Source organism: Marmota monax, unplaced genomic scaffold (assembly GCF_021218885.2).
Source record: "Marmota monax isolate L192 unplaced genomic scaffold, Marmota_monax_Labrador192_F-V1.1 WCK01_AAM20220418_F8-fsc00186, whole genome shotgun sequence".
In the NCBI taxonomy this organism is placed as follows: domain Eukaryota; kingdom Metazoa; phylum Chordata; class Mammalia; order Rodentia; family Sciuridae; genus Marmota; species Marmota monax.
The window spans coordinates 2,393,680-2,415,791 of NW_026694725.1; the positions used below are offsets into that span (position 1 = coordinate 2,393,680).

The window sequence follows — 22,112 nt, forward strand, 5'->3', positions numbered from 1 at the left end:
CGCAGGAAGAGGAGACAAGGATGTGCATCTGCTGAGGGCCAGGGACTTTCCACCCCTCCACCAGGCTCTGTTCCCACCCACATATTGAGAAATGTCAGAGAAGACTCTCTGACACTTGCTCTATAGGACTTTTATTCTGAAAGAACCAAGGCCCCTGGAGACAGGGAAGAGACCAGGCTGGAGCTGGCCCTGACCCTCTACCAGCTCCACCCTTCTGGGCAGTCTCCCAAGTCAGTGAGTCTGGGACCCTTGGGGAGGAGTCTTGCTGTCTTCAGCTCTCTCCCTTGTGCTCAGTCTCCAGGTTTGCTGGTCTTCAAGCAGAGGTTGCTCCAGCCACTTCTGCTACTGTTGCTTGCACACCTGCATGTTTTCTTCACCTCTTTATCCCCTGGCCTTGCATCCTCTATCTGCTTCCCTTTTCTTTTCTTTTTCTTTTTTTTTAATATTTATTTTTTAATCGTAGGTGGGCACAATATCTTTATTTTATTTTTATGTGGTGCTGAGGATCGAACCCAGGGCCTCACGCGTGCTAGGCTCTACCACTTGAGCCACAACCCTAGCCCCTGCTTCCCTTTTCAGTCCTTCTTGCTGCCTGTCTTTCCCAAAGTAGACACAGAGGCCAGGGCACTATTTGGAAGCTCCCAGACTCCCCATCACTGGCCAAAAGTCTCACCCAGTCCCATCCCTTTTCCCCAACACGTGGGGGAAACTGGCCAGGATGTCTTCAGATGTCAGTAAGCTGGATCCGTGGGACTGAGTGGTTAAGGCCATGCCTCTGACTGGGTTTTGTTGAGTACTTGAGGCTTTCTTGAGAATAAAGACAAAGAAACAAGCAAGAAGTCTCTAACAGCGGAGTACATTTAAACTCTTGAACCAGTCACGGTTTTCCAAAAGATCTACTGGGATAGAATTTTCAAGAAGAATGCCTAAAGTCTAGTTTTTTTTCTTAGATGGAAAATAAGAAGCCAAATTAACTACAGAATGGAGGTCAGTTACTCTCAAGGGTCCTTTCCCCTTTGCCTTCTTCTGCCATCCAGGAGGCCTGACCTTGAACTGGAAGCGGGGCCATTATTGAGCAGTGGAGTGTGTGAGAAAAAAGACTTTGACCTGGGGGCTGCAGGTTACCAATTAACATGGGGTGAGGGAGGATAGTGGCCGAGATGGGGACGCTGACCTGGCACAAGCTGGGCTTGAAAAGGGCACAAACAAGAGGGGCCTGGATTGGTGCTGTCGGGAGGGCCTTGGCTCCTCTCTGGCTATCTGACCTTCCTGAAGACCTGCTTGCACACCGCATCCCTCGCAGTCAGTTCCTGGGGGTAAAGGAGGACAGTGAAGAGGAGAGGGTTCTCACCAGCTGGGACTCAGACCTTCTCACAGTCCCTGACCTCACTTAATCCCTCAGGATACAGCAGCTAAAGCATTTGATGTATGGGGAATTGTATCATTGTTTCAAATCCTCAATTTTTCACCCCAGAGGAAGGAAGGTCGCTGGGTCAGGAGATGAAATGGTGGTTTCCATATCTCCAGTTATGATTTGTGGGTATTCATCTGATTTTTAGCCAGGACCCACCTTGGCCACTCTGTATCTTTTTCTCCCTACTCTTACAAGTGCCCCGCCCTACTTCCTTGGAGCAGACAGTGAGGGTGGGTTGGGGTGGAGGAATAGACTTTCTGGTTTTGGACAAGAGGTCCCTCTCCCAGCATCCCCCCCCCCCCCCCCCCCCCACCCCCCAACTTACCAGATGCAACTTCTCTCCCTCCAGCCAGTGTCTCCAGCCCCGGTTGGGGACCTCCCCTTTCTGCACACACACCAGCTGCTCCTCCTCCCAGGTTACTATGGTCTATAGGGGAAGGCAGGAATAAAGGAAAATTGGGAGGAAGGACACCCAAAGACTTCTCAACTTACTCTGTTTTCTCTGGTCCCTTCATTCTGAGACAGATGCTCTGATTCAGCAGGACTCCAGCCCCCTGATCCTAAAAGCCTTCAGAGAGGCCCACAGTTATCTATGGCAACCTTTGGTGGAGAGCAGGGGAGGAGGAGGATAACTAGGGTGAAACTGGGGAGGGCGTGATGAAGAATGGAAACTTTGGTATCTCTGGATACCACTGACTTATCTTTTCAGAAAGAAGAAAGATTGGTTGAGAGTTACTCCTAGGTATTCTCCTTTCTTCTCTTTCTCAGTTAACCTGTCCTTAGGACTGAAGGATCATCCCCTGTAGGCTTGGGCATTTCATCAACATTTATGGAGCCTTCCCAGAGGATATGTCTGCTAAACAAGGTATCTATTACCTGAGGATGGAAGAGGGAGGGAAAAGGCAAATCTTCAAGGAAGTTAGGAGTTAAGTAGATTGGAGATAATGGGAAATTTCTTGCAAGGAAACAAATAGCATAGAATTAAGAACGGAGAGCAGATAGTTCTCAAGGGCCCTAACTCGGTACATGGGAAAGCAATGAGGAGTTGGTCTACTCTGTGAAGCATGTGGGCTTTATCTGAAATGTAATAGATCTTCACCAAAGGGTTTAGTCAGGGAGAGACATGGTCACTTTTACATTTTAGAGGATCCTGTGGCTATAGTACACAGAATGGCTTCCAGGGGGTTTAAGATTGGGGACTAATTTGGGGCATCCAGTGAGAAAATTAAGGTGCTGATAATGAGAAAGACTAGGAGGGAATGGATAAGACCCATTTAGAAGAATGATGAACAACAGAAATAAAATGCCACATTTAATGCCAGGCACGGGTGGCATACACCGGTAATCCCAGCAGCTCAGGAGGCTGATGCAGGAGGATTGTGACTTCAAAGCCAGCCTCAGCAAAAGTGAGGCACTAAGCAACTAACTCAGTGAGGCCCTGTCTCTAATTAAAATATATAAAAAAGGGCTTGGGATGTTCTCAATGGTGTCTAGTGCCCCGGAGTTCAATCCCCAGTACCAAAAAAAAAAAAAAAAGCCACATTTACAAAACAATTATCAATTATATGAGACTTATTAGGAAAACTTAATTAATTATTTTCTGCAGAACTGGGGTAAACCCAGGGCCTCAGGCATGTAAGTCTAGTGATTTATCACTGAGCCACACCTCCAGGCCTTTTTGTTTTACTTTAAGACAGCATCTTGCTAAAGTGTCCAGGCTGGCTTTGAATTTGTGGTCCACCTGCCCCAGCCTCTTGAGTAGGCCTGCTCAGAATTGCAGGAGTACATGGCCATACCCAGCTTACTTAAATTTAATAACATTTTATTTAATCTAATATTCAAAATGTTATAATTTCAGCATGTTATCAATAGTAAAAATATTCTGAATCTGGGCATGGTGGTACATGCCTGTAATCTCAGCAATTCAGGAGGCTGAGGCAGGAGGATCAGAAGTTTGAAGCCAGCCTCAGCAACTTAGCAAGGCCCCATCTCTAAATAAAATACAAAAAAGGGCTGGGGATGTGGCTCAGTGGTTAAGCACTCCTATGTTCAATCCCTGGTATAAATATGTGTGTGTGTGTGTATTTTGAGATGTTTAATTTTTTTTAATATTATTGTTTTAAAATCCAGTGTATATTTTGCACACATGGCACAATTCCACTTGGTCTACTTCCATGTTAGTGTGCAGAAGTTATATGTAATTAGTAGCTACTATATTGGACAGTGCAAAAAAGTTATAAAGATTTCTTTTTATAAACAATTTTTTTGTAGTTGTAGATGGACAGAATTTTATTTGTTATTTTTTTATGTGGTTCTAAGGATTGAACCTAGTGCCTCACATGGGCTACAGCCCCAACCCTGTAAAGTCTTCTTGATGTGGAGGTTGTGGGTTTGGTGGGCATAAGAGTAAGGAAACAAGAGACATCAACTGCATCTCCTGGTTGACTGGTTATTGCCATTAACAGAGAAAGTAAATATAAAAGTGGAGTAGGTTTGGATAGGAAGATAATGAATTCAAGTTTGACCTTGAGGCACACAAATGGAAATATTTTTCAGGCAGTTAAAAACATCACCCTGGATCTCAGGAGATGGCTCTGGCTGGAAATGAATGTCAAGGACAGTTTATAGATGGTAGCAGAAAGCTTGGATGTAGGTGATTTAGCCCATGGATGGTGTACAGGTAAGAAGGTCAAGAATGAAACACTGTGAGGAAAACCCCAGTTTAAGGGATAAATAAGGAAACTAAGGGGACCAAGAAAGACCCTGGAAGAAGTAGGGAAAGACACAGAAGACTAGGGTTATAGAGAAGAGACTGTGGTAACCCACAGTGTCACAGGATAGAACAAATGTTTGCTTACCCTTGGGTGGCTTGCTCTTTTTTCCTCTGGGAGATGATAAGAGGGAGCAGGAGTGAAGGACGAAATGAGGGGAGGAGCAGAACCTTCTAGTCCCAGAGCCTGGTACCCTAGGACCCCATGGCCTGCTGTGGTGGTCATTTTCCCTGGCTCTGATGTCTGAGAGAGGATCCTTTGTTTTGGTCCACACTATTAGGAGGCACTGGCTTGTCCTTCCTCTCCCCCCCAAGCCTGAGAGAAAGTACCTGGCATTTTCGTCCATCCACGATCCTTAAGTCCTCTTCAAACTCAACTCCCACCTCAAATTCCATGACATAGTTGCGGAAGGTGCTGAGCGTCTTCACTATTATGCGGTCGCCCTGGTGGTCAATCTCCTTGTCTGGCTTCAACAGCAACACTATTTTCCGCAGGGCCACGTTGATGTCTGTGGGGGTTAAGTCTTAGCAAGGTACCTGCCACCCAGCCAGGTACTCCCCTGCCGTAGCAGCGCCCGGCCTGTGGCTTTGAGCACTCCCTTAGTAGAGTCTGGCACTGGGGATTTACCCACCCACTATTGGAAATGAATCTCAAGTCAGCTGCCACTTGACAGAGCCACAAAATCCAACCCCAGTGTGCCCCCTTCTTAGGGGGAACTAGAAGTATCAAGGGAGAGAGAAGGAAAGTGAAAGAGGTATGGGAGGGTGAGGTCATTACTTAGGGCCTGCAGGTAATCCTCCAAGTTCTTCTGGGAGACAAAGCGGTAGTAGCCAGTGAGGTTGGGAGGCATTGTTCCACTGGTCAGAATGGAGATCAAGATTTCAGGAGAATACAGGAGACACAGGCAGGCGGGCGAAGAGGCTAAAGAGTGCTGACAGACTTTGGCCAGTCCTCCACAAACACACAGGAGAGTGGAAAGGTCCCCTGGCCAGGGGTTTTATAGGGCTGAGCCCTGTTGCAATAAGAGTCGTTACCAGCCTTCCCTCCCCCATGACGAGTTGGGGGCTGGTGTCTACAGCTTGATGGAAAGTCTGGGACTTGGCAAAATTGAGCCTGATCTCAGCTTTTCCTGAGGAAGGAACTTGGGGCAGGATTTGGGACTGTCAATCATCTAAAACTTGAGCCTTTCCAAAAGTCAGTTTTGGCTTCCACCCCATTTCTAGCAGGCTTTGAAACCTTCCTGGAATCCTGAGGGGGCAGCCTTCCCCAGAGGATGCAGCCATGGCTGCCCTGACTCAGTCAGATGGGGATAAATGAGTTCTAGGAGTATCCTGAGATCCTGAGACTGAGTCAGGGATATTGAAAGGTATGTGGGGAGGAGGGAGGGAAACAGCCAGCTGGCCAGGAGCCACAGTGCAGAAAGCCCTGGAGCCCTAGTCTCACAGCTCCCTCAGACAGTTGGCTGAACTGGGACCCCAAACTGGTATTCTAGGATCTTGGTCCTGTTAGGTTGTAGAGAGGGTGGCAGAGAAACTGACTGTCAGCATCCTCATGGGTATTGAGTTCAAGGTCTGGAGCAGGTGTGGGAGGGATCTGTCTGATTATTCTGAAGAAATTTATCCTCTTTGGCTTAAGACCCAGAATTTCTGTCTTGAGTTGCCAATGATACCACACACACACCCCCACCCTTGAAAAGCTCATTTTTACCAAATGTGTTCGCATAATGGTGTAGAGGACCCCTAAATTATTGTATGTTCCACCCCCAACTGCACATTTCTCTCTCAAACCTGCCAAATTCCCTGGCTTCAGAATCTCCTGGGCTGTTCTATCATGGCTTAAGTTGGGAAATTTGGAGAGGGAGGTAGAGAGAGTAGGCAGTACGAAAAGCTGCTGGTGAACTGTCCCAACAGGGGTGTGAGTGTTGGGAGGCAGGCACAAACATCTCATTCTTGCTCCAGTCCCAGGGAGCTTTTCATGACCCTGATGACTCTCCTATGGTTTCTACAGAGACCTGGACTGGGACTTAAAATTTCTAGGATTTCTCATGTTCAGACTGAAGATTTTACTTAGCAGTTCCCAGAAGCACACAGCAGGGACTTGCTGATGGAAAGTGCTGTGAAAAGAGGTTAATGCAGAGTTGGGGGTGTGGTGATGTGGGTACCGCCCCTTCTGGCCACCTCGGGTCTCAGGTCTCGGTGGATGTCTCCCTTCCCCATCCCTGGCTTCTAGCTTTTCCTTTCTCTCAATGTCCCCCTTATCTCCCATCCCCTGTATGGCTTTCCTGCTTCCTCCCCAACCCCCGCAGTTCCTCTGCTCCCCCAAATTGCAGTCAGGGGAAAAAGCCCTAACACATTCTCCCGCCCCTGCTCCCCAGTCCTATTGGTTCCCTCCCTCCCTGCAGCACCTGGCACCCCCAGTCACGCGATTGGCCAGCGGCCTCATCAATCCTTGCCTGGCTGTGCTGACGTCATCCTGCAGTAGCTGGGATGGGGTGGGAGTGAGAGAGTGAGGACGCTGGGCTCAAGAGGGAAGAGAAGAAGCCACTGCAAGTCCCCCATCTCAGCCACTGAGACTGGGGTCTGCCAGCGTGTGCTTTATGGACTAGCGTGGGCAGCAGGCTCCTTTCTGTCACTGCCTGCTGCCCTCCCCTCTGTGGAGAGCCCCGACATCTCTCCTCTGAGGTGGAATTAGCAGACTTGAGTCTCCCAGGGGACAGCGATCGCCTGGCCTGGCCCTGCCCCACACCCACACCATGACCTTCCTGCTGCTGCCCCTCTTGCTGGCCTTTCTGCTCCCACCCAGCTCTGGGAACAAAGGTGAGTGAGGTGGGGGTGGGGGCTCTGAATGAAGGTATCAAGCAGAGCAATGTGGGGGTGGGGTGGGAAGAAGGTGTTGAGACTCTCTGGCACCTGACAGGTGGCCCTTCCTCTCTGACCATCCCTGTTCTTATCCATTTTCTCAGACCCGTTTCCTACCCCTCCTTCTCACTTCCCAGAGCCACATCTTCCTCTCTAACCCATCTCTACCCATGTGCTTCTCTTGCCAGTCATCCTGCTCCTATTTGGTTACCATTCCTGTCTTGGGGGTGGGGGGGTCTCTTGCTTCTCTCCTCTCTCCCCCAATTTCTCCATTCTAGTAGATATCTTAGGTCTTAGAAAGACTTGCCCCGAGAGGTGGTATACTTATCTCAATGATTTTCCTTTCTCACTGGGGTGTGCACACGCTAAGGGTGTGTGGCAGATCCATCTGGATCCTTTCCATCCCATCCTGGGGAAAAACTGTTGGTTGCAGCTCAGCAATTCCGAGCACGTATGTTTTTGCGTGTTGCTCTGCATCCATACCCTGTGCCTGCATCCGCTGGGCTGTGGGTTACCAGAGCTGCCCTCTCTGGCAGACAGCAGATAAATTCAGCTGGGTGAGGCTGTCAGAGGGATGGAGAGAGGGTGGGAGGGAGGGGTTGGAGCAGAGGGCTCAGGTAGGTGGAAGGAAGGGAGAAAGGCAGGGAAGGGCAGAAGTGGGTGTGTGGGGGTACCAAGTGAGTGGTGAGAAGGAAAGCTGCGGTGGAGGAGAGGGAGGTGAGATGTGGGAGGAGGAGAAGAAGGGGATGGAAAAGGGTAAAGGTAGAGGCAAAAGAAAGGGAGGAATGAAAGGAAAATCAGGAAGAAAAGTGAGAAGAGAGGAGGCACACAGCCAAAGAGTCAGGGAGCCTAAGAATGAGTGACAGGGAAGGAAGGAAGGAAGGAAGGGAGACGGAAGGCGACCAAGAAGAGAGCAACAGGGGAACAGAGGCTCAGGGACCAGGAGGAGATGCGGGATTGGAGGGGTGAGGTCTGGAGAGGGTGCCCAGCCCTGCCCTTGCCATGCCTCAGCCCTTCCATCTGCTCTTTTCTCTCTTCAGGACCTCAGCCTGGCTTCTGAGCCTCCTGCCACTTCCTGTGCGGCCTTCAGTGCACCATCTTGTGGCTTTCTCTTCAGCCATTAGGGAAGGGGGTTATGGTGGTTATCAGCAAGAAAGGGGCAGGCATTCAGGTACCAGGAAGTGTGTTGAGGTGTGGTTGGAGGGGAGAGTGGAAATCAGGATTTCTTGCTCACCCACATTGCTGGGGGTGAGATGCCCTTTGGTGACTCAGTTTCCCTCAGATGACACATCCTCCCACACACGTGTCCAGCCAATGTGCCAAAGTGAACGGGCCTTTAAATCCTGGGTGTTTGCTTGACAAGATTAGATAGAACAAGCTGTGGAGGTTGGGGATGGGGGTGAGGTAGAGGGGGAAGGGAACGCGTTGAGCTCAAGGAACATGCTTCGGTTTCCCCACAGCTCCTCGCCAGGCCAGTGGGAGATTGGTCCTGAGAAGCAGATGTGATTTAGCTGAGCCTGGTAGGAGATGGGGAGAAATGAGTCTGGCTGAATCCCACATTTATCCTGAATTGGTTGGTGGATGAAAGAAAGAGGGCTGAGGTAGACAAGAATTGGGATTAAATCATGGGTCTGTATAAAAAGTTGAGTCTGGGCTAGAGATGTAGCTAGGTGGTAAAGTGTTTGCCTAGCAAGAACAAGACCCTGGTTTGATTCCCACCACAGCAAGAAAAAGTGGGGTACAGGGAGTGTGGGGTTTGGAGGCCTTAAAGAGGACATAGAGATGTGCTGGTTGTAAATGTTCTCTTGGGTGTGGGGATGGGAAACAGGGAGGGGATTTGGCATTTTTCTAGGCCACCTCCATAATCCCTTAGGATGTCAGCTCTGCTGGTCCTGTCATTTGGCATTGATTCCTCTGCTCCATCCCTGCCCCTCTCTGTCCCCCTCCCTCTGTCCTATATATCTTCTCTTCTTTCCTTTCTCCTCTTCCTCTGCTCCGAGAGAGTGGCCTGAGGTTGGGGTCTGACTGGGAAAAGTGCAGAATGAAGGGATCAGGATAGAAATGGGGTTTGGAGTGTGTGTGGGAGGATAAACAATCAGGATGTTAGGAAACTTCTAGATTTTCTCTTTCTAGTCTTAACTCTGCCTGTAATTTATCCCTTCCCTTTCCAGGACCTTCTGAGGGCTCACTACTGCTTCCCGAGTCCCCAGTCTCCATCCTCTAAACATAGGAGGTCCCTAAAGAAGATTCTCCATCTCTAACTATGGTTCCCAGGGGAGATAGTGGCCCCCTTCCCCCAGGGCAGGCAGTTGCCATGGAAACAGTCCAACTTGCCATGGGAGAAGGCTCTGATCTCCCACAGACCTTCTGACTTCTATAGTTGATTTCTTATCTTTAGTCCTTCCTTTTGTAAGGTCCTCCAGCAGGGAAGGAAAGGGCGATGATGCTGTGGTGTGAGTTGCTGGGATGGGAAGGGTTCGGGTGGGAATGGTGGTCCTGCTCACAGGTGTTTCCTCTCCTCTCCCTGGGGTGGGACCAGCCAACAAGCACAAGCCATGGATCGAGGCGGAGTACCAGGGCATCGTCATGGAGAATGATAACACTGTCCTACTGAACCCACCGCTTTTTGCCTTGGATAAGGATGCCCCCCTGCGCTATGCAGGTAATTGGGGCTGGGGATGAGCAATGCAGGGGCAGGACAGAGAAAAGTGGGTGGGAGAGCAGAGCGCAAGGGAGGGAGGGAAGAAAGTGGGGAGAAGGCCTGGGGAAAGTGGAAGTGGGCTCAAGGAGGGGCATGGGCTGGCAGGGGTTAAGCACATTCCAATTTTGCCAGAACTCAGGCCTGGTGGTTCTGAGAGGTGGCTGCTTGGAGAAGCTGGGGTTGGAGTTGTATGTCTGATCACTGATGCTTTCCCAGGAGTTTGGGAGGACAGGTGGTACTGGATCCACCTGATGTGTCAGTGTGTCTCAGGTGGGGAGGCTGAGGGCAGCGAAGAAGTACCAGGTAGGGCAGGAGCCTCACCCCGTCTCTTCCCCACTTGGCCAGGTGAGATCTGTGGCTTCCGGCTCCATGGATCTGGGGTGCCGTTTGAGGCTGTGATCTTGGACAAGGCTACAGGAGAAGGGCTGATTCGGGCCAAAGAGCCGGTGGACTGTGAGGCCCAGAAGGAGCACACCTTCACCATCCAAGCCTATGACTGTGGCGAGGGTCCTGACGGCGCCAACACCAAGAAATCCCACAAGTGAGGAAGGCCTTGTCCCCTACCCCATGTGCTGTGGGGCCCCCCTTCCTGCTCCCAAGCCCCTCACCATCCTCTGTCCATGTCTCATTGAAAGTCTACTCCAACCCCCACTATTCAAAAAGTTTAAGGACCATCAGTATGGCAGAGTTTACTGGGATAAAATTCTTTTGCCTCTTATGAGTTTGGACAATTTAGCTTTTTTGGACATGCTTTTTCTTATCTGTAAAATGTAGAGGAGTTGCTGTGAGGATTAATGGAGGTGGTTTGTGAAGAGGAAGAGAACAAGGTGAAGAGAATGAACACATTCAGCAAACATTCAAGTCCCTTTCAACTGTCCCCTCCAGTTTTTTTGCAGTGTGTGCCATGCACACAATTCATAATACACAGACAGCCTTAGGTGAGAGGAAGGGGCAGGGGGTATTTAGAGTGGTAAAGAGGTTTGGGCAGATACCTACATCTGTTTCCAGTTCACTTCTCATTTGAGAATAGGAGAAAGATCAGCATTCAGGATTCCTGGGCCACTAAGAGGTATTAGAGATAAAATGCTCTTTGTGACTTAGTTTCCCATTTAGAGATAGGACCTTTTCCTCTGGGTCTGGATCCTGTGGAGGGCAGGGCCCAGCATGTAGGACCTAGACCCAGCTCTGCTTGCCCAGGTAAGTGCATGAGTGAAGAGAGACAACGGCTGACACACACATTTCATGCACATGCAGGAAGCCCATGGCTCACATGTACTATGTAGATATGTCAGGTGACTTACAACTTTTGTTTTTTGTTTTGGAACTGAGAGTTGAACCCAGGGGTGCTTTACCACTGAGTATTTTATTTTTTGAGACAGGGTCTCACTAAGTTGCTGAGGGTCTTGCTAACTTGCTGAGAGGATGGCCTTGAACTTGTAATCCTCCTGCCTCAGACTCCCTAGTCACTGGGATTATAGGCATTTGCCATTGCACCCAGCTGATTTATAACTTGTACAAATGCCACTTCCCTTCTTTTGGCTGGTTTTAATTTGGCTTTTACTGTGCTTTTTTTTTTTGGTACCAGGGATTGAACTCGGGCACTCAACCACTGTGCCACATCCCCAGCCCTATTTTGTATTTTATTTAGAGACAGGGTCTCACTGAATTGCTTAGTACCTCGCCGTTGCTGAGGCTGGCTTTTGAACTCGAAATCCTCCTGTCTCAGCCTCCAGAGCCGCTGGGATTACAGGCACGTGCCACCATGCCCAGCTTTTCACTGTGTCTTGATTATCCCATTGAATCTGACTGCTGTGAAGGAAGGACCTGCTGGGCTTGAGCCACCTCTTATGGTTATGGTTATGGCAACCTAACCCATAGCATTTTGAACAGAAGTCATCCAGCTTTGCTCCTGGTGTCCCTTATCCTTCACTTCAGCCACCTTTTCCTTGGGCCCTCTTCCTTCTGTTTCCCTATCTCTGGCATGATTTTGGCATAGCCCTGTGCTCTGTGGGGCAGGGGTGAGCAGTCTCAGGGATAGACTGGCTCCCTCGAGCTCCGACTCCCCATTTGGATTTCTGCTTGTACCTTGCTCAGTGTATAGAGACTGGCTAATACTTCCTTGTCTCTCCTCCCACTCTGGTGCATGCAGGGCAACAGTGCACGTGCGGGTCAACGACGTGAATGAGTTTGCCCCAGTGTTTGTGGAGCGTCTGTACCGTGCTGCAGTGACGGAGGGGAAGCTATATGATCGCATCTTGCGGGTGGAAGCCATTGATGGTGACTGCTCCCCCCAGTATAGCCAGATCTGCTACTATGAGATCCTCACGCCCAACACCCCCTTCCTCATTGACAATGATGGTGAGTCCACACTCCCCGTGCCCCAGCTGCCAGTCCTATGCACCCACGTCCCTCAGGACAACCCAGCACTGTGCTCTCTACTTCTGCCCCCTGAACCCTCACTGCACCCTTCTTCCAAAATGTGGAGCCATTTTTATGGGGCTCCTTTTTTCTACTCTCTGCTGATAAATGCAGCTGCTGCCTTAACTTCCCCTTGCCCCCCTGGGCTTTCTGTAGTGCTCCTAACCCTATTTGTCCTCCCCTACTCCTGTGCCCCAGGGAACATTGAGAACACAGAGAAGCTGCAATATAGTGGTGAGAAGCTCTACAAGTTTACCGTTACAGCTTATGACTGTGGGAAGAAGCGGGCAGCAGATGATGCTGAGGTGGAGATCCAGGTGAAGCCCACCTGTAAACCCAGCTGGCAAGGTGAGGTGCTCAGCTCTGTGACCTGTCTTGTGAATTTTCTTTCACCTTAGCTTCTCTTTTTGTCCCTCTTACATCTAAGGGGGCTAGGCTAGGGGTTGAGGGACATATTTGCAGCCAGACATGTACTCCAGCCAAGCCATTTTCCTAAAAGCCTGAGATTATTAGTAGATAAGGCGGGAGAGGAGTGGGTAGGAGCGGCTGCCTTACCTTCTCTCTCTCCACTGCTCTCTTTGTGTCTGTCATGCAGGCTGGAACAAAAGGATTGAATATGCACCAGGCGCTGGGAGCTTGGCTTTGTTCCCTGGTATCCGCCTGGAGACCTGTGATGAACCACTCTGGAACATTCAGGCCACCATAGAGCTGCAGACCAGCCATGTGGCCAAGGGCTGTGACCGAGACAATTATTCAGAGCGGGCACTGCGGAAACTGTGTGGTGCGTGTGCCCCTTCCCCCAGCAGTCCTCAGGCCTGTCCTTTCCCAACCATCTGCACCTCCTCTGTTGTTTTCCTAAAAATTCCCTTATGTCTCCTCTGGCCATTTGCATGTGGATATTCCCACGGGACTTGTGGTATGTGGTTAGCTCTTGTGGGCTAAGGGTAGTAGACATGTCTTTGGAAATAGGCAACAAAGATTATAATTGTTGCACTAGTCACCAGATATATTATAGAACGATGGTAGGGAGAGATCAAGAGGTGGAGGATGGATTGAATTAACTGGAGAGCTATCCCCAGAAGAAAGGTCCATCCCTCTCTTGTCTTTGAAAGTTCACAAGAGAGAGTGAGACTGGTTGTGGGAAATCTTTTCCCATCAGTCCCTCTTTTCCTGCTTCCTTGCAGTTTCCCTATCTGCTGTCCCTTATCTAACACTTGTACCTCCTGGGGCCCTTGCAGGTGCTGCCACTGGGGAGGTAGATCTCTTGCCTATGCCAGGCCCCAATGCCAACTGGACGGCGGGACTCTCGGTGCACTACAGCCAAGACAGCAGCCTTATCTACTGGTTCAACGGCACCCAAGCTGTGCAGGTGCCCCTGGGTAGCACAGCTGGCCTGGGCTCTGGGCCCCAGGATGGCCTCAGTGACCACTTTACCCTGTCCTTCTGGATGAAGCATGGTATAACTCCCAACAAGGGCAAGAAAGAAGAGGAAACCATTGTGTGTAACACAGTCCAGAATGGTGAGCCTTCCTCAGAGCATGGGATTGAGAGTGAGAGACTAGCTTCTTGTCCTCAATCTGTCACTGTCCAGTGTTTGACTGTGGATAGGTCACCTCCTCTCTCTTCCTTTATGACACGCTTTGATAAAAGTGCTAGCTTTTACATTTGCTGAAATTCTATGATTTATCCCCAACATGGCATGCTGAGATCTACTGCTCTGAGTGTCATGGGACTCCTCGTGACCACTGCCATTCTCATTTGTAGTTACTCGATCAATCCCTCTGCATCCCCGATAGTTGACTGCCCCCATCTCTACTCCCATGAGCCATTGCAAAGGAAAAGTTTGGGTAATGGTGTGCCCATTTCTTTCTCTTTTTCCTCATGCCATCCTTCTCCTCCTCTAAGGCTAAGTGACTCCAAGTACCCCTCTTCCTCATCTGCGGTGGCACAGCCCCCTAGGGATTCTCAGCCTTGATCCACTCTTTTTTTTTAAAAAATATATTTATTTGTTTATTTATTTATTTTTTAGTTTTCGGCGGACACAACATCTTTGTTTGTATGTGTTGCTGAGGATCGAACGCGGGCTGCACGCATGCCAGGCGAGCGGGCTACCGCTTGAGCCACATCCCCAGCTCCACTCTTTTTTTTCTAGCCACTTCTCTGGGCTCATTTTTCCTGATCTGAAAAGGGTTGTCACCCATGATGTGTGTATTAATCAAAGGACCAGTGAAGAGCTGGACCAGGGGTAGGAGCAGTTTGGCCAGTGTTCCCCAACCAGTGCTTGAGAAGCTCTAGTCATCACTTGGACTGGAGTATGGGTGGGGAGAGGGGGGATCGTGGAGAGGACACTAGAGAGGGGCGAAATGAGAGCATAGGAGAGGATCAACAGCATCCAGCATCTTCTTCCTACTGCTGTTCTTGCCTCTGGTCTGTGCTTGACTCCTCTCCTCATTCTGTACCTTCAGAGGATGGCTTCTCTCACTACTCACTGACCGTCCATGGCTGCAGAATTGCCTTCCTCTACTGGCCCCTGCTTGAGAGCGCGCGCCCAGTCAAGTTCCTGTGGAAGTTGGAGCAGGTGAGGCTGGTGCCCGGCTCCTGGGAGGGCCAGGTGGATGTAACTAATGTTCAGGGAGAGAGGGTCCCCTGGAGGGGTTGGCATGTTCTGGGTTGCCCTATGCCCCCTCTTTCACTCTTCAATCATTCTACTCCTAGGTTCTTCTCCAAGGCTTGTGCCTTAGGGAAAGAACTCCTGGATTCAAAAGAAATAGGCAACAAATTACTACTAACACCAAGGCTGCCCGATTGTTTTATTTCATCTCTCTTAGGTAGAACCTTAGCAGTACATGTCCCTGACTCTCAAGAGTTACAACCAAGAAAATAAATAATGCCAAAGTACACAGATTAGTTTTGAGCCCTGTTGGGGTACTTGCTGGCTATCAAATCTTGGTTAATATGTCTAAACTTTTGTAAGTCTATTACATAGAGATAAAAATAATTCTATAGAGCGTGCCTCGCATGTGTGAAGCACTGGGTTTGATTCTCAGCCCCACATACAAGTAAATAAAATAAAGGTCCATCAATGACAAAAAAAAAAAAAATTCTATATTCCAGGGTTGTTGTTGGGTTAGATGATATAACAGAATTTTATAGATTAAAAAGCACTCCATACATGGTAATTCTCACTTTTTTGTCCAAAATTATGAGGAATTAATAAAAGCGAACAAAAAATTTAAATCGTCTCTTGAGCCAACAGTTGTAGCTTTTTTTTTTTTTTCTCTCTTGTGGTGCTGGGGATTTAACCCAGAGCCTTAGTGCATGCAAGGCAGGCACTCTACCAACTCAGCTACATCCTCAGCCCCTTAGCTTTTTCTTTATTTAGTTTTTTTCTCCAAGTTGAACATAAGGACCAGTGAAAACTAATTTGAGTTGCCATCTTCTATTTTTCTTGCAAGCCACAATAGAGTAACTGAATAAGCACACAGCTTTTAAAAAAAAAGCAGAAAGTAAGAGAGAGAGAAGAGAAATAAGGGCTTAGAAAATTTACAAACTGGACAACTCAGGGCATGTGCAAAAGCTTCGCTGTTGGTGGCACTCTTTTAAAGACAGAGTCTGCCATTGCTATTTTTTGATCTTTCCCCCACATCGCTAATAGTCTACTTTGCCCTTCCAATTTTTCTTTAATTTACTCTCACTTATTGAAACATCAATTAAGGGGCTGGGGTTGTGGCTCAGTGGTAAAGCGCTTGCCTAGCACGCATGAGGCAGAGGGTTTGATCCTCAGCACCACATAAAAAAAAAATAAAAATAAAAAATAATGGTATGCCATTGTGGAAAATTCAGAAAATAAAAAGATTTTTAAAAAAGTAATTAGTATTCAGATATAATCATGTAATCATTAAAAAAAATCAATTAAGCTAGGCGTGGTGGCACACGCCTGTAATCCTAAGGCTTGGGAGGCTGAGGCAGAAGGATCTCGAATTCAAAGCCAGCCTCAGCAACAGTGAGGCACTAAAGCAACTCAGTGAGACCCTATCTCTAAATAAAATACAAAATAGGACTGGGGATGTGGCTCAATGGTCAAGTGTCCCTCTGTTCAATCCCTGGTACTCAATTAAAAAAAAATATCAATTATGGGGCTGGGGATGTGGCTCAAACGGTAGCCAGTAGCGCGCTCGCCTGCCCTGTGCGGGGCGCTGGGTTCGATCCTCAGCACCACATAAAAATAAAATAAAGATATTGTGTCCACCGAAAAAACTAAAAATTAAAATATTAAAAAAAAAATCAATTAGGGCTGGGGATATAGCAGGGTTGGTAGAGTGGCTTGCCTCACAAGCACAAGACCCTGATTCAATCCCCAGCACCACAAACAAAAACAAACAAACAAACAAAAACAAACAAAAACAATCAATTAAATGTCATTTAAGTTCTTGTTATTCTGTTGGGTTCTGGGGATATAATGGAATAGAAAATGGAACAAAATCTTTGACTTCACTGAGTTTACACTTGGTTGGGAAGATAAATTTGTTTGTTCTTATTTTGCAGTGCTGGGGATGGAACCCAGGGCCTTGTGCATACTGAGCAAGTGATCTACCACTGAGTCATACCCCTAGACCCTTAAGAAGATAGGTTTTTAAAAACTAAATGGGGCTGTGTTAGCTCAGAGATAGGGTATGTATGTATGTACTTAGTACGCCGAAGGCACTGGATTTAATCCTCAGCACCAAACAAACAAAACCCACAAATCTAAAGCCATAAAAACCCATCAATTATGATAGGTGCTGTAAAATTAACAGACAAGGACCTGGGATAAAATGTAGGGGAAGATAAGTGTGAGGAACTTAGATCAGATGTCTAGAGAAGGCCTGACTGAGGGGAAATTTTAGTTTAATGCTAGAGGAGAACTAGCTGACTTGAGAAGATAATAGGAAGTATTCCAGGTAGTGGAGGAAGCAGATACAAAGGTCTTGAGGCAGAAAAGAGGTGAGCATTTTCCAAGCTTGGAAGCAAGACCAGTGAGACTGGGGCACAGTGAACAAGAGAGAGACGGGCAATAATCAGGTTGTACAATAGACTTCATCCACTGGGGTTAGTGTAGATTTTGTCCTGTGAGAGATAGGAAGACTTTTTTGAAGGATTTAAAGGAGGAATGTCACCTGATCAGATTTACATTTTAACAAGATCCCTTTGGCAATAGTGGGAGGATTATACTGGAGAGTGAGAGTAAACAAACAGTCCCCACAAAGGGGCTGGGGAGTTGACTGGCACATGATAATGGAGATATAGAGACCAGCACAGGAATCCACAGCTGTCCATTCTGTTTGGACCTGAGATCCACAGTAGCTGCTGATGGACTGGATGGGAGGGTGAGGGAAAAGAAAGTTGAAGCTGTCTCCTAGGCTACCACTTGGGCAACCATGTGGAGGGCAGAGTTTATACCACCTGGGGAAAACTGAGGGAATGGGGAAGGGGCATGGACTTCCATCCTCCACTTTACATTCACGAGAACTGCGAGACATCCAAATGGAGATCCTAGGATGGGGATGAAGACTGGGGAATTATCAGCATAAACATGGTACTGAACCCATGGGGAATAGACAAGGTAAATCCTGGGAAGAGGGAGAGAGCCTAGGTCTGAGCCTTGAGGGAACCTGAACTTTGGAAGTTGATAAGGCAGAGAACTCTCTGCTCTTCCTCTGCCATCCTCATTCGCAGCTGACCGACACTAGGAGAAAATGCAAAGGAGAGCAGTATTGGTCTTGGCAGTTCCTGTTGGGTTAGAAACTACCCTAGAGATTCTAGCGCCATACGTACACACATACATATTTTCTGGAAAAATTTATTCACAGCGTAGTTTTATATTTATAGTATTTTGAGATGAGATTTCCCTGTGTTGTCAGGCTGGCCTTGACTCCTGGGCTCAGGAGAGCTCCTCCTGCCTCAGCCTCTGGGACTCTGGCTCTATGTATATACATTTAACTGCACTTCATTGAAATTTTATCGTACTTGTTGCTGTTGTAACAAATTACTACAAACTTAATAGTTTAAGAAAACACAAATTGAGCCAGGTGTGGTGGCACAGGATTTAATCCCATTGGCTCCGGAGGCTGAGGCAGGAGGATCACAAGTTCAAAGCCAGCCTCAGCAATAGCGAGGCACTAAGCAACTCAATGAGACCTTGTCTCTAAATAAAATACAAGATGGGATGGGGATGTAGATCAGGGGTTGAGTGCCCCTGAGTTCAATCCCCAGTACCCCCCCCAAAACACAAATTGATTATCTTACTGTTCCATGAGTCAGAAATCTGACAGAGTCTCCCTAGGCAAAGAATCAAGTGTCAGCAGAGCCTTCTTTCTAGAGGATGTAGGGAAAAAGTCATTTTCCTGACTTTTCCAGTTCCTATAGGCTTCCTACATTCCCTGGTGTGACCTCTTCCTGCATCTTCAAAGCTAACAAAGGCCAGCTTAGTCCTCACGGTATTTGACTCGTTATAGTTTTAAAGATTTACTTGACTTAGTGGAATTTTCCAAACTATGTTGGCTACCTGATAAGATTTTGGTCAATATTATTCCTTGACGGAAGGGAAGGCTGGGAAGGCAGCCCTGTTGGTAAAACTAAGAACATACTGGACTGTCCTCCTCAGAAGATGAGGTGGTACTTGAGGTTAGTTCCCTGAAAAGGAAGTAACTGAGAGGTTCCTGCCCTCACCCTGCTCCACCAGGTCTGTGACGATGAGTGGCACCACTACGCTCTGAACCTGGAATTCCCCACAGTCACTCTCTATGCTGATGGCATCTCCTTCGACCCTGCTCTCATTCATGACAATGGCCTCATCCACCCACCGCGAAGGGAGCCTGCACTCATGATTGGTGCCTGCTGGACTGGTAGGTCCCTCTGATCATCTCAGTGGTTTACGGTTAGTGAGGGAATATAGGCTGATGAGGAGCAAGAGAGCAGCCTGACACTGCAGCTACGGCCATTTCCTGCATCTCCCTGCAATTGGGCAGGATGACTCTTAATGGTCTCTGCTGGAGGAGATCTTGACCTCCACATCTCCTCTAGTTCCATGGGTCATTATCTCTGACTTGGTGGAATTTACTTCTGAGTGTCTCCAGAATTTCTCTTTTTGTGACTTCAGCCAGTTCCCACTTTGTTCCATTGAACTGACAGTGATTTCCACGCCCCTGCTGGAGGGCATTACCCCTCGGAGCCTCATCAAGCTTCTAACTTCTAAGTCATTTCTTCCTTTTCTTTTTTTCTTCTGGGGGCACACATGTGTGTCTGACCAAGACCCTTGTGTTTCCCCAGCAATGTATGTGGGGGATGGTCTATAACAGAGGCCTGAAATTGAGACATGACAAAAGAAGAGGAAGACTCTCATTCTTCTCATCAATCTCTTCACAACCTAAGCTCACTGTCACCTCTTTTTTTTTTTTTTTGTCCTCAGAGGAGAAGAACAAAGAGAAGGAAAAGGGAGGAGACAACAGCACAGACACCACCCAAGGTACCCGGTGTCTATGAACAGGAGGCCAGCGAGTTCTCAGCTTTCGGATCTCTGTTCCCTTTTCCACCCAAGTCCTGTCCAGCCTGTCTAGTTGCTGCTTGACGGCCACCAGGGGGCAGAGCCGCAGAGAAATTCAGCAAGGCAGGGTCTCCCTGGAGCAATGAAGCTGGATGTAGCCTCCCTGGATTCTGTTTTTTTCCTGCCCACAGAATGTAGGAAAGGGTTTCTCTTGCTGGTTTTTCACATGGCAGAAAGGAGGTGGCAGGAGTCAGACATGCAGAAGGGGAAGAGCTGGGCATCTGTGAAGTTCACACACATCCCTCCTGGTCTCCTTGCATGCCACTGTAAACACACCCTCTCTTGCAGTCTCCCTCTATCCTTTCCGTTTTTCCACCGGCCACCCCCTCCTCCTAGTTTCCTTCTCTCTCTCTCTCCTTCTCAGAAGCTTTTCTCATTTCCAATTGCTTCTATTTTTTACCCTTCTTTCCTCCAGCTTCCTCCTGCCTTCATACTTGTGGTGCTGGGGATGGAACCCAGGGCCAGGCACATGCTAGGCAAGCTCTACCACAGAGTCGCACCCCCCTCCTGTCTTTTCTCTCATCTCTCTCCCTTCTCCATCCTGCCCCTTATCTGCACTCCTCTCTCCTCATCTCTTTTCTTTCCTTCTTTTCCATTTCCATGTTTCTCCTTTTCATCTTCTTCCTCAAGTCTTCTGCTCACTCTCTTTCCCCTTTCTCTCAGCCCCTGTCCTGATTCCCTCTTCTTCTTTCCTCCTCTCACTGCCCGGCCTGCTCCTGTGTTCCTGCCCTAGGAGACCCCTTGCCGATCCACCACTACTTCCATGGCTACCTGGCTGGTTTCAGCGTGCGCTCAGGTCGCCTGGAGAGCCGCGAGGTCATCGAGTGCCTCTATGCATGTCGGGAGGGGCTGGACTATAGGGATTTCGAGAGCCTGGGCAAAGGCATGAAGGTATAGCCCCTTCCCCGATCCTTTCCTTCTCGGCATGCCCCTCCCCTTGCCCACCTCTCTACCTTTGCTCCCTACCTCTCCTGCCTCCTGGTCCCGCTCTCAGCTGTGTCTGTGTCTGGGGCCCAGGTCCACGTGAACCCCTCGCAGTCCCTGCTCACCCTGGAGGGGGATGATGTGGAGACCTTCAACCATGCCCTGCAGCATGTGGCTTACATGAACACTCTGCGCTTTGCCACGCCCGGCGTCAGGCCCCTGCGCCTCACCACTGCTGTCAAGTGAGTGTTGGGTGGGCGGGGCAAATCATGGAGCATAGTCAGATAGTTCTCAGCTCCTGGGCCTAAGATGTCACCTAGAGTTAGTACTTCCCTCTCTGCCCCCACCTCCCCAGAGGACATTTGGTCTGCAGAAGGTCATATAGTAGTGTTGGTAAAAGAGTCTGGTCTAGATTCACAACCTATTCATTATTCTTTCCACTAAGCCACACTCTCGGGATTTTGAGGTTTTGTTCTTCTCCATACCTTTATGCAGATGCATTAACTAGGAGCAAGAAGACTGAGAGCTGGGGACCTGACATTAATCATGACTCAACACTAATTGACTGGATGACCTTGGGCAAATAGTGAGCTCTAGTTGCTTCACTGAGCTCTTGAAAGTCAAACAGGATGATCCAAGCTAGGGGTTGGCACCCTGTGGACCCAGGTCAAATCTGGTCTATTGTCTGTTTTGTAGTAAAATTTTATTGGAACACAGCCATGCCCATTTATTGACATATTTTCCATGGCTGATTTCACAATAGGATGGTACTGCTGTGTAGTTGGAATTGAGACTATATGATTAAAAACTAAGAGAATATTTGGCATTTGGTACTTTATTGAAAAATTTTGCTGACCTCTGAATTATAAGTAAATTATTTTGAATTTCTTAAATGAATAAGATTATTTAAAGATTTAAATACTTATTAGGAATTTGAAAATGAAGATTGAGAGGCAATGAAAACATAATAGTTAAGGACACAGGGTTTGTTACTAGCTTTTTAGCATTTGACAGATGTTATAAAGTGGGGATATTAATAGAATCTAATTCATGGAATTGTTATGAGAATGAAATGATATATCCCAGATCAAATGCCTAGTAGAGCCTAGCAGAGTGCCTTCTGTATTATATGAAGGCGTTTTTACCCCTTATGGTCTATGGGGCAGTTTTGGGGAGATACTGCCATTTAGTGTGTGGATTTAGGAGTCAGGACTCCTGTGTTCTCACAGCTGCCCCTCAACTTCTCCATAAGCTGTCTGAAGATCAACATCTCTGAGGTATCCTTATGTTGGTAGGGGCTGGAGGGGAGAGGGCTCTGTATTCTGCAGTGACTGGGCAAGATTATAACAGGCTTCACAATTAGAGCTGTAGAGAGAAGGCAGAGTCAATGGCTTTGGGGAATTGGGCTGCTGGTCCATGGTGTGGTCATGGAAGGAGAAGGTTA

The 22,112-nt window shown here is 48.2% G+C and overlaps 2 protein-coding genes across 2 annotated transcripts in view; one reads left to right on the top strand and one right to left on the bottom strand.

Annotated features, from left to right (window-relative positions):
• Positions 1-837: 837 nt before the first annotated feature.
• Positions 838-5,178, bottom strand: Rbp5 (retinol binding protein 5). The gene is made up of 4 exons (XM_046424137.2): positions 4,963-5,178; positions 4,515-4,693; positions 1,740-1,841; positions 838-1,310 (listed from the first exon to the last, which is right to left on the bottom strand). The coding sequence occupies exons 1-4, from the start codon at positions 5,033-5,035 to the stop codon at positions 1,257-1,259; spliced, it is 408 nt and encodes a 135-aa protein (XP_046280093.1). The 5' UTR covers positions 5,036-5,178; the 3' UTR covers positions 838-1,256.
• A 1,094-nt stretch (positions 5,179-6,272) lies between these two features.
• Clstn3 (calsyntenin 3) overlaps positions 6,273-22,112 on the top strand; it is a 31,870-nt gene continuing 16,030 nt past the window's right edge. Inside the window, exons 1-12 of the mRNA XM_046424132.2 lie at positions 6,273-7,001; positions 9,583-9,705; positions 10,090-10,285; positions 11,894-12,102; positions 12,361-12,510; positions 12,758-12,943; positions 13,401-13,682; positions 14,628-14,740; positions 18,884-19,046; positions 19,610-19,666; positions 20,478-20,635; positions 20,762-20,910. Coding sequence (XP_046280088.1) covers positions 6,938-7,001; positions 9,583-9,705; positions 10,090-10,285; positions 11,894-12,102; positions 12,361-12,510; positions 12,758-12,943; positions 13,401-13,682; positions 14,628-14,740; positions 18,884-19,046; positions 19,610-19,666; positions 20,478-20,635; positions 20,762-20,910 — 1,850 coding nt within the window. The 5' untranslated portion in view covers positions 6,273-6,937. The remainder of the gene's footprint in view (positions 7,002-9,582; positions 9,706-10,089; positions 10,286-11,893; positions 12,103-12,360; positions 12,511-12,757; positions 12,944-13,400; positions 13,683-14,627; positions 14,741-18,883; positions 19,047-19,609; positions 19,667-20,477; positions 20,636-20,761; positions 20,911-22,112) is intronic.